Source organism: Pteronotus mesoamericanus, unplaced genomic scaffold (genome assembly GCF_021234165.1).
Source record: "Pteronotus mesoamericanus isolate MK-2021 breed Mesoamerican mustached bat unplaced genomic scaffold, CSHL_Meso_final scaffold_99, whole genome shotgun sequence".
In the NCBI taxonomy this organism is placed as follows: Eukaryota; Metazoa; Chordata; class Mammalia; order Chiroptera; family Mormoopidae; genus Pteronotus; species Pteronotus mesoamericanus.
In genome coordinates this window covers 8,368,700-8,380,880 of record NW_026555330.1, presented here as the reverse complement: position 1 = coordinate 8,380,880, position 12,181 = coordinate 8,368,700, and the positions used below count along the sequence as shown (strand labels likewise).

The following is a 12,181-nucleotide window of genomic DNA, read 5'->3' as shown; positions in this document are numbered from 1 at the left end:
GAAAACCTTTTAGTAAATTCTATCCAAGCAAATACTATCACTTCTTACAAAGAGAATAACTCTAAAAGGCGCTGGGTGTAGTAAATATTACCTCATTTTTTTCTTGCTTAGCTGGTCCTGGATTCTGTGCTCCATTTGCAGGCTCCTTCTCCGACCCTGCGCTCTGGCCCAGGGTTTCACTGTTGAGAGGCCGCTGGGTCTCAACGGGTGTATCGCTTCTTCCAGAAAGTTGCGAGAAAACAGGAAAAAGGAGGGAAGGGTGAAGGAAAATATATTTTAGTTAGAAAAATTTTAATTTAAAATAATATTTACTATTTGACATGTCAGACACATCAAAATACAGGCTTAGGGTTCAAGAAAGCAGAGCTGGATAGTCATTGTCAGAGACACCATTAGTTGGGAGCCATGTACTTGCAAAAGTACCTGAATGTGTACACACACACACACACACACACACACACACGTACATGCACCCAGAGGATGGGGAGAAAGGCCTGGGGAGAGTTTTCAGCTACTGGCTAAGTGTTCCTCAAATGCGCAACGATGGATTTTTTCATTTTCCTTTCTTCTCATAAGTGTACTACTTAAAAGGCTTTTAAAATATAACGTGCTTATAATAAATGAGCCCTGGGTCATTAAGCAAGGAGGGCTCCCATCTGAACTCAGGCGTGTGGCCTTGGGGAGATCGCTTACATTCTCTGTGCCTCAGCTGCATCCATAAACTGGAGAACAGGTGGGATGACCTAGTGCCTGGATTCTCTCTACGAACTCTCAATCTGGGATTTTTTTATCCAAACATTAATTCTTTTCCTCCAGTATGTTCCAGCAAAATTTTAATAACTGTTGAGATTTTATTAAAAGGCTTTCTTTGGTTTATTTGCACTTAGCATAAAAGCTAAACATATATCTTTTCAATATTTTCAATGTATACTAATTAGTAAACTTGACACCTTATGTCAGGGTGTTCCTAATATTCTTCTAAAATACCAGCAATTTCTAATTTTCATAGTTATACTGTTAAAAATTTGTAATAATTAACATCATCTAAAGATGATGAATATCGCAGACATTTACAGAAATTACCAATTGGTACATGGCACCATGGGAAAAAGTACAAAAGTAAAATGATGTTTGCCTTTATGAAATTTGATTATGAGGTGGCCTCATAAGGGACTCTTTGTACAGAAGTATGTAACACACCAAATGATTGGCCTGGCCCTGGCCGGGTGGCTCAGTGGGTTAGAATGTTGTCTTGATACCCCGAGGTTGAGGTTTAATCCCAGGTCAGGACACATACACGAAGTAATGAATAAATGCATAAATAAATGGAACAACAAATCAGTGTTTCTCACTCTCTCTCTCTTTCTCCCTTCCCTTCTCTCTATAAAAAAAAAAAAATCAATAAATTTTTTTAATTTAAAAAAGAAAATAGAAAAATATCCATGACCTTTCCAGTGAAAAAAGCAAATATGTTCATATATATGAACATATATATGGTACGTTCCCAATTTTAAAAAGTGTATTCAAAAGACTGATCATCTAAGTGCAGGATTATGTGGGATTTTAATTCTCAAATTTGTACTCTTCGGTAAGTTCCAAAATTTCTCCAATGCACATGTATTGCCTTTATAACCAGCAAAAGAAAGGATAATACAGGATATAAAAATAAAGATTTTCTCTGATAATTTTAATTATCAAAATTTAAAAATCCTTTGTAAAGTTTTAAGGACTAACTTTCAACTAAAGGGACTTGAACATCAAGAAAAACACATGCCCCATACACACAACAATTAGATGATCTCACACTTACGGAGAGTTCCTAACTTTTTTATAGCAAAAACTTACCGTTCAGGGGATTCTTCATAAATACTGTGACATTCCGTGTTCTCAAGCATGAGACTTCTACTGAGGTTTTGTACCCCTGGATAATGGAAGTTAGCAAAGGAGTGTGACATCGGAGAAGTTTTGTTGCCAAGGTCTGAGATTCTCTTATCATGACTGGTCAGCCCACAAGTGAGGCCATCCAAAGCCGGGTTCAGCGAGCGGGTCATGTAGGCATCAGCTGACTGAGGTCTTCTCATCGGAGACGATGGATAGGGAGAAAGTTTGCTGATAAGGGGAGTCAAAAGATCAGCATATGCCGCTTTTGTGGGTTTCAAGAGTTTGTCAACATGAATATTGAGCATTTTCTGTTCAAAAGCACAAGAGAAGACAGAAGATGGGAGATTCTGAAGCCACGACAATAAACTCAGATCCAAATCATCACAACCATTACCACATAAGAGGTCGATGCCAAGAAGTACTTCACTTTCCGTAATTTCTTCTCCAGTGGCTTTACTTTGACAAAATTCCACGCAGCATTCATAAAGCAGGCCCTTCATCACAAGCTGAAACAAACGATTGTTGCTAGCTTTAAAACCAGCCTCACTTAGCTTCCTATCAGCGGGGATGAATTCTGCGACCATGACACAAGCCTCTTCAAAACAGTGCACTCGTGCGGTGCTGGGGTTCCAGTCCTTAAACTCGGCATGATTGGTCAGGCGAGGCAAAGTCAAGAGCAAACAGAGCTTGCTGTAATCGTCTTTAGAAGGACAGTACTCTTCTAGGGCGTGTAAACATTGCACGGCTTCTTGCATGGTAAATTCCAGCTGTCAGAAAAATATACGTTATCACTACAAAGAAAGATGTGAGATATGAACCATTCAAGTACGAAGAGACTGCATACTTTCATAAACTATTTCATTGTACAAGGATAACTTCCAGTATCACAGAATAGTCATATAATTTTTAGAACATTTAACGACTTTCAAGTCAGAAACCAAAATGTTTTTCACTACTAAAATAAAAAGATTAAATAATTTCATGAATTAGCACATGAAGCTGTCATCTGTAAAAATAGTGTTGTAATTCAGGCTTGACTATTATTTTCAAAACGTATAGTTTTTGGTGGTAATAACTGAGTTTTCTAAAAATGAAAACTGAAGCATACCAATATTCAATTGTCTCTATAGCTTGCTATCGCTCCAGTTATCCAAAAGGCAAAAGAGCCATTCTCAAAACTCGCATTGGGAAAATTTGTACGGGAAAAGAAAGCAAATCAAGGAAGGACCATCTTACAGCCCATTTGCTACAAGCACAATATAGAGAACAAGAGGAAGCTCAGCTGTGAGAGACAAATTACAATAATTTGTATAGTAAACATTATCTTAGTATCAAATAAGCTTTTTTTACAAACAATTTTATTTATTTATTTTTAGAGACAGGGAGGGAGGGAGGAAGAGAGGAAGAGAAACATCAATGTGTGGTTGCATCTCACATGCCCCCTACCAGGGACCAGGCTTGCAATCCAGGCCTGTGCCCTGCACTGGGAACTGAACCTGTGACCCTTTGGTTCGCAGGCCGGCGCTCAATCCACTGAGCCACACGAGCCAAGCCTCCATAAGCTTTTAATGATGCAAGGAACCTTAGGGCTTACATATTCCAGCTTCTATATCTTACATATGGGAAAAGTTAGGATGCAGACTTAACCAAAGTAATTCAGTTTGTTAGTGACAAAGACAAAATAAAAATTAGATCTTTTGTCTTATATTCCAGTGTTCTTTCCACTTTTAAACATCAATATCTGGCAAACATTTCTCTATTATATATGAAAGTTTCCACTGTATTTTCTTTATGGTTTATTTCAATGATGCTTACTGGCACTTAATAAAAGTTTCATTGGTTTTAGATGTAACCACACTAATATTAAAACTTGAAAAGTAATTCTCTAGTCAGAAAGAATTTAATATCATTGAATTTATATTCTCATAAAGACAATTATTTTATCAAAAGAACACTTCTGGATCAAAGGAAATACTGAAAAGACGGAAAGAAGAGGTAAACACAACGTACTTCGGGGATACAAAAAGAAGCAATGAAGTACAGTCGTCACGGTAAGCATCTACTGCTACGTCAGCCGCCTGACGCAGGAGGGGAGTGCAGCTCTCCCACTAGCCAGCCGCTCACTGGTCATCTCTGCCTAAATCATGGGACCGACTTAGACTCACTACAGGCTGAAAGTCCTACAGCTGCAAGAGAGCAGATCTTACTCCATCCCAGCTCATAAAAACTTCGACAACTCATGATACTAATCTTTTATTTTGGTGAATAAAATACTTATGACTGAAACAAGACTAGGGCGCAAACCTTCAGGAATAAAAATCTTACATGCTGGGGCTCATCTTCTGCTGACATTGCGTTGTTAACACATAAAGCTTCTAAAAACTTCTGCTTCAGGATAATATAACGAAACCTGTGAAAAATAAAGAAAGCAATTAAAATGATTAAAAAGCTGAATTATAGCAATGTCAAAGACTGAAAAATGAAAACCAAGTTTCTGAAGTAAAACAGGCCAAGTGTGTCTTTAAAAAGTAATTATTTCTTTAAAAAAAGGACTTCTAAAAAATTACCTTTCCAATGTCTCATAAATCAAATGTATTTGCAAGTTACTATAAGTACCTTTGCTTTCAGGAACTCTTAAAATACTTTCTAAAGCTTATCACATTGAAACCATAATAAAAATTATTTCAGTAGCAAATAATCACAATTTAATACTCAAAGAAAGGATTTCTACTTCCAAAATTAATTCTAAACAAAAAATCAAATTTTTATGGAAGATGTCAAATGTAACCTAATATAAAATCAAAATCCTTTACATTCACAATGTTTTTGTTTTCTCAAAATATGACTGTTTTCCTTTTCAAACATGAGAACGGTCTAATAAAAATATAGCTGAAAGGGTAAGGAGAAATGAACATTTCTAAAAAGTCATAAAATAACGAAAGACTTAAAACTTTTTAGCAGAAATTTTCAGGAAAGAAAAGGGAAAACAAAGATTCTACTTGGCTTGTCTAAGAATAAAAAAATGTTGGATGCCCTAAGCACTTTAATAAAAAAGTGATTCTAAGAACTGAAAGAAAATAATAACAAACCTTCAGTCATCCTTTCAACCATTGTCATAGTAGCAAATATGTGTCCAGTAAAAACAAAATCCATGTTTTCAAAAAGAGGACCATCTAATAAATTGTATTAAATATGTACAGCGTTCAACAAGGTCTCAAAGGCATGTGAAACCAATCCTACCAGAAAGGGTGGGAAATGAGAGGAAAGTTTATAAAAACTGACCCTTGCAAGATGGCCAGGAGTGTGCCACGCAAAGGCAGAGGGTGGCGAAAGGAATAGTATTCCAGATAAATGAAGAATGTACCAAAGCAAATAGGTATCAACAGCATGGTAGGGATGGAGAACCAAAAAAATGGAGGTTCCACTTCTGTTAATGGCTGAGTCACTCGTATCTGGCTAACCTTTCTGCACAGGTAAATGATAAAACCTAGACAAAATACAAAAAAACAAAAACAAAAGAAACCGCACAACACTATGAGAAGGTCCTGAAGAACAACAGAAAGCTGGCACAACTAGAAGGAAGTCAATCCTTGAAAAAAGGGAATTTTCGGGGCTGACAGTCAAGGGTAGAAGGCCCTCCGGCCGAGGGCGCTCTCCAGGCCACACAGCGCCGGCCGTGACTCCAGCACACGCTGCAGCCTCCCCGTGTGAGGAGTCAGCAGAAAGCCGGGCCCTGCCGCAGCAGCTGACGCACGGGGTTGGGGGGAACCCGAAAACGGAGGAAGCCGCACGAGAGAGCCACCAAAAATCTCTTGTATTATCTGCCCAAATCCTCGGCTGTCTCTGAAATTGCTGAAAACCAATGAAAAAGCAAAAATCTTGTTGCCAAAGGTAGGCATTGGATGAAAGGGGTGCAGGGGGCCAAAAGGAACACACTCCCAGCTATACAATACGTAAGTCTTGGGGATGTGACAATGTACAGCATGGCGACTATAGTGCACACTGTGTTGCATATTTTAAAGTAGCTTAAAGAGTCCATCTTAAAAGTCCTCATCACAAGAAAAAGATTTTGTAACTATGTATGGGGAAGGATGTTAGACTGTGACTATTTTGCAAATATTGAATCATTATGTAGTACATCTGAAACTGTCGATGGTATCTCAATTTTCTAAAAAACTTTGAAAGCAGCCATAAAAAAAGAAACATTATATACAAAAGAATAAAGATACAAACTCAGCTAACTCTTCATCAGAAATAATAGAGGCCAGGGGACAATGAAATGACATCTTTAAAATCTTCATACTATTATGAAGAAACAACCGCTTCAGATATGGCCTGTGGGACTTTCTGTACAGAGACACTGCTGACTCAGTAGGTTTGTATATCAGATTTTCAGCTAATTGAGGACACACAACTTGTCCTATGGAAGTACCCTAAATCAATGGGAAAACTAACAGTCTCTTCTAAAAGAAATTTTGTTTATTGTTTTCTTTTGCTAAACTTCTACCAATGATAAGACATTAAAAATTTCAGATGAAATCTTACCTTTTCTTGTCAAATTTTTCCATACATTCTAGAGGCTGAATGAACTGAAGAACTTCATCCCACTGACCATCAAGGATTAGCTGCCTATATAAAGAAAAAAATCCATCTATTTATCAAATTTGGGTTACTAAGTAAAAGCAGAATAGATGACAAGATAGCATTAAAGCTTCAGTCTGGAGTCCATAATGAGATGGACTTTTTACTTGGTTCCTCAACCACTACAATAAAATAAGGTTTTTCACAACTCACTTGTAACAGCATATGCTATGAGAAGACTGTGAATCCGCAACCACTCCTCATTCTAATATGTATGTGTTTTTTTTCCACATATGTACAAAAAAGGCCTACATCTAAGAATTCCTTTACTTCCCTATTCATCTTCGAGTTTCAAAGCTACTCTCAGTCACTTAGGGGCCAGTGTGTCATATGCTCCTGTCTCAGTGTTTGCTCATCTGGGGGCAATCTGGCTTGTCTGGAGACATTTCTGCTCGTCACAACTGGGGCGCTGACATCTGCTGGGTACGGGTCAGAGACGCTGCATTCTACAATGCACAGGACAGGCCATCCCCAAACACACACACAACCAAGAATTGTCTTGCACAAAATGTTGATAGTGCAGAGGTTGAGAAATCCTGCACTAAAATGGGAATCCTGGATCTCTGAGGCATTTAGTACTAAGCGCACACTCTGAGAAGGAAAACAGGAAGGAGTAAGATCGGATTTCCTCCTACTGCAGGCTCTGTGGGAGCTTCCGAGTAGAAGGCATTCCCAGTGCTGCTTTTCCTTCATAACAGCAATTTCCCCCCTTTCGATTTTTAGAAGAGTAAAATTTTAAAAGGAAGGGATGTGCAGGGGAATCTACACAAGACTGCGAACTTTTGATTCTGTAGAGAGGGAATGTTAATAAAAAGAAATCACTATACCAGTCATTTTATAAAGGGACATTTTAATACTTAAAAAGGTAGGAAGGAGGCAATTTCAAAGGCCAGTCCTTTAAGATGAATACATTTAGTTCCATGAAAAACTTAGTATTTTACGATTCCACGCATTTCCCTTCAGACCAGCAAAAATTCCTCACAAACCAACAGGTTCCTGGAGTGGGATATCTGAACGTCACGGCTACATTTCAGGAGTAGCAATGTTTGAAAGACAGGGCCAAAAGAATACTGTCTCCGAACTGGTACCTGACCGTATGGTTGACTAAGCTCCCAGGAGCTCAACGGCATTCATTATACTAAACACAGGGGCAGTGCAACAGAGTTTAAATAAACTCCTCTGCCATAATAAAGCTTTTTTTAAAGTTCCTTTTTCATGAATTAGGAACACTTCATTTCTTAAGGCTTTCCAAGTCACAATGCCACATGTTCAAGAATCTGTAATCTTTCTCAAGGGTATTGGGTATTTTTATCACATAAGCATAAAACATATTTCTTCCCAGAAATTTGAGTTTTTCTTTTTCTGTCCAATTCAAATTAGGATATCTTTAGCTTTCCATTTTGGCAAACATTAATTCCCTTTTGCTCTGCAATTCCACCTTTAAGAATCTTGTTCTAATTCAAGATACAGAAAAAAGATGCTTTCTAGAACATTTATTTAAGAAAAACTGAAAACAATTTAATTGTCTAAAAATAGAGAAACCATTAGTAAATTAAGAAAACTGAAAAAATTTAATGTAAAACTGGTAACCACATAGACAATCCTTATGAAGTTAATAGACAAAGCATCATACTAAACTATAAATGCAATATAATTGCTGTTATTTTTTCATGTGCACAGAAAACCATCAGTAGCGTGTCTGGATGTTGGGGTGATTTCAGAAATGCATTGCTCTTCTGGAGTCTCCGCTTCCTTCAACAAATACTTTTATGACAATGCCAAACCACGATGTCGCTCTATCTCTTGTTTTTTAATGGATGTCTACATCTTACTACAGAAAACATTGTTTTATAAGTGTTCCAATATATAGGCAATGTTTTAAAATTATACTTACATAGCCTTTTCATGACTATAAGGATCTACCTGAATTATACATTATCATATTATTGATACTTAACCCTCCTTTAAAGGAGCTACAAGCCTCACAGGACTAATGAATCCATACCTCAGGAAAAGCATGTCATCTGAAAAGAGGCCATTTATGACTCCACTTTCCTTCTCAAGAGCCAGCATACTGATGTGCAGCTTCTTTGAATTCAGGAAGTCTAAAATCAGCTTAATGATTTCCACCTCTTTTACATTCACTGTTTCTTCAGCCGTCATGTTGATAGCCTAAATATTAAACAGAACAAAACAAAAATTTGTCCTATTGTTTTATTTCTAAGTGTTATTAACTGTTTGGAAACTACACACAACTGGTTTCTTGGAAATATTTAGCATAGGTATTTTGAAGGTAATTGTAATGCCAAAACCAAGTCATTCTTTAAGGTATAATAAAGGTATGACTATGACTTTTTTAAGTCCTTATCTTTGAGAGATGCACATTGGAATAATTACAGATTAATTGATATAAAGTCTGTGATTTGCTCCAAAATAATACAAGAAGAGGGGAGTGAGAGGAGAGAAAGGTCAAACAATAATCATGACTACTAAAGTAGGATAATGCGTAATGGAGGTTCATTTGCTATGGTCTGAATGTTTGGGTCTTTAAAATTTCATATGTTCAGCCCTGGCTGGTGTGGCTCAGTGGATGGAGCACCGGCCTGTTGCCTGAAGGGTCACCGCTTCAGTTCCCAGTCAGGGCACACGCCTGGGTTGCAGGCCAAGTCCCCAGTTGGGGGTGTGCAAGAGGCAACTAGTCGATCTCTCAGATGTCGATGTTTCTCTCCATCTCTTTCTCCCTCCCTTCCTGTCTCTCTAAAAATAAATAAATCAAATCTTTTTTAAAAAAATACACACACACACACACACACACACACAGAGTAGTGTCCCCTTATCTGTAGGACATGTATTCCAAGACCCCCAGGGGATGTCTGAAACCTCGGATGGTACTGAACCCTATATGTACTATCTTTTTTTCTATACATACATATCTTTTCACTTAAAGGAAGCATGTTATGGCTTCTCTGTGGCATATCCAAATTGCCACCAACACTACTTTTGTGCTCTGAGGCCATTATTAAGTAACACAAGCACTGCCATGCTGCGACAGCCAATCTGATAACCAAGACAGCGACTGACTGACTACCAGGCGAGCAGCATATACAGTATGAATGCACTGGAGAAAGGATGACACGTCTGGGCGGGATGCAGCAGGGTTGTACGAGATTCCATCGCGGTACTCAAAAGAGCACACAATTTAACACTTATGAATGATTAATTTTGAAAACTTCCATTAAATATTTTGACTGTGGTTGACTGCAGGTAACTAAAACTGTAGACAAGGGGAACTACTGTACATACTTTTAAAGATAACATTTAATTCATAAACATTTTTAATCTTAAACTTTCAATCATTACAAACCCAGAATTTTTCTCTGATTCAGAGAATTTAATAATTAATGATTTTTTTCCCTCCTCCTCAGGGAGGCTATAAATCAGTAAGAGTTAACTAGATTAGGGACAACTAAAATTATCTTTTAAAATGAGATGTAGAGTACAAAATATTAGTTAAATTAACTTAAAATATAAAAATCAATGAGGAAATATCTCTAAAAACAAAGTACAGAGTAAATTTTATTTCCAGCTGTTCTAAAAGCCACCCAAGAAACAGAGCTCTGGCCCTGCAGCCTGACTAGTACTGAGCCAGAGTCAGCTCTGACGCATCCTAGGCAGGCCCGCCGTCTGATGTTATACATGAACGGTTACTCACCACTCAGGACTGATGTAAGGCCAGAAATAGTGTATTCCACTGAAAACAGAAAACAAAATGGAAAAAAATCAGATAGTTTCCGTATTTCCATATTAAATGACTGAGTTGTCTGTAAAAAAAAAAAAAATCACAAAAACATTTTCCGTTAAGGAATGAATTTTTTCCTCAAAAAGCTAAAAATGGAACTGCCTTTTGACCCAGCAATTCCCCTGCTGGGATTATACCCTGAGAATCCTGAAACACCAATTCAAAAGAACCTATGCACCCCAATGTTCATAGCAGCACAATTTACAAGAGCCAAGTGCTGGAAGCAACCTAAGTGCCCATCAGTAAATGAGTGGATAAAAAAACTATAGTACATTTACACAATGGAATACTACACAGCAGAAAGAAAGAAATCTAACTGGAGAGCATTATGCTAAGCGAAATAAGCCAGGGAGTGAAAAACAAATACCATATGATCTCATCTATAAGTGGAACCTAATCAACAAAAGAAACAAGCAAGAAAAATATAATCAGCAACACTGAAGGAAAAAAACCAACAGTAATGAGAGGGGAGGTGGGAGGCGGGTAACGGGGAAAAGAAGGGGAAGGGTCAAATCAAGGAACATGTATAAAGGACCCGTGGACAAAGCCAGACTGGGGAAGGGTTGAGGGAGGGAGGTGGGGGTGAGTGGGGCGGGGGAAGTGGTGGCAGGAAAACGAAGACAAATGTATTTGAACAATAAAAAAATAATTTAAAAAAATTAAAATAATTTAAACAATTAAAACAAATTTTATTTCTATACAATTCCTGGACTAGGTAAGGTAAGGAAACAGGACTTTTCTTTAATAATAAGTACATCTGGATGCCAGCTGGAAGGCAGTTAGTATTTTAATACTTAGATGACAATTAATATCCACAGAAACGAAATTTCAAATAGAGTCTCTATGTGGACTCTTACTGATTCTTACTTTGGTATAACAAGATTAGAAGAATGCATTAAGGGGCCAGAAATAAAAGTATTATTTTTAAGAGATTTTATTTATTTATTTTTAGAGAGAGGGAGGGAAGGGAGAGAGGGTGAGAAACATGGATCAGTTGCCTCTTGCTTGTCCCCAACTGGGGACCTGGCCCTGCAACCCAGGCACGTGCCTCAACCATGAACCAAACTGGCAACCTTTTGGTTGGCAGGACGATGTCCAACCTACTGAGCCACACCTGTCAAAGCTAAAATTATTTTCAGAAATCTAAAATTAAAGATAAAATATTAATAATAAGAAAGAAAGAATGGCAACAGAAAAATACTGACTTCCATATACATTTCCATACATAGGTATGAAAAAAGTTTCATGAAAAAAAAATGAGTGGTAGTTTTCGAACCAAATATAAATAGATAGGATTTAAATATTCCTTTACAATGAGATTACTCTACTTATAACACACATTAGGAAGGAAGAAAAACACAAAGCTAACAATCATTCATGAGTATAAGATTAAGGAAACAGCCACAATAAATTTTATAGTAAAAAAAACAGTGCTTAAGAAAGTACTCCCCAACTCCATCCCACATAGTAAAAACCGCTCTCTTCAATGTTCCAAGTACTGCGGAATGCCTAGCGCTGAATTACAGCGCTTTACAATTCCAGTTTGCAGGCAAAAACACAGATAAGGAAATGAAGTACTATAAAGCTGCTGAAGAAAATATCAAACTGCACAGTTTCCTTTAAAAAAAGAAAAAGAAAGAAATCTGCTAGTTCTCCTTTTAAATAGCACTCCGAAAACTTGTGTTGCTGCCAGGTCATTTAATTGTATATATCTGGTCCTTCAGGAATTAGAAACGTGATTGATCTTGCTACTTTTGCCCTATCATGTTTTGTTTTGTTTTTTTAAAGGGAAGACACAGCCCTGGTGGGTGTGGCTCAGTTGGTTGGAGCCTCGTCAGGTAAAGAAAAGGTTGTAGGTTT

General features: G+C 37.5%; 1 protein-coding gene across 4 annotated transcripts in view; it reads right to left on the bottom strand.

The window, feature by feature from the left end:
* The window catches only part of WDR47 (WD repeat domain 47), a 43,887-nt gene that overhangs the window by 21,529 nt on the left and 10,177 nt on the right, over window positions 1-12,181 (bottom strand). For 2 of the 4 annotated variants that reach the window (XM_054565013.1, XM_054565016.1), the window contains exons 2-7: window positions 10,235-10,273; window positions 8,528-8,694; window positions 6,427-6,510; window positions 4,207-4,291; window positions 1,846-2,648; window positions 92-218 (exon numbers count right to left, since the gene is read on the bottom strand). In XM_054565013.1, the coding sequence (XP_054420988.1) occupies window positions 92-218; window positions 1,846-2,648; window positions 4,207-4,291; window positions 6,427-6,510; window positions 8,528-8,685 (1,257 nt within the window). In that variant the 5' untranslated portion in view covers window positions 8,686-8,694; window positions 10,235-10,273. Of the gene's footprint in view, window positions 1-91; window positions 219-1,845; window positions 2,649-4,206; window positions 4,292-6,426; window positions 6,511-8,527; window positions 8,695-10,234; window positions 10,321-12,181 lie in introns of those variants that run through there. The other 2 variants (XM_054565015.1, XM_054565014.1) reach the window with 2 other exon arrangements.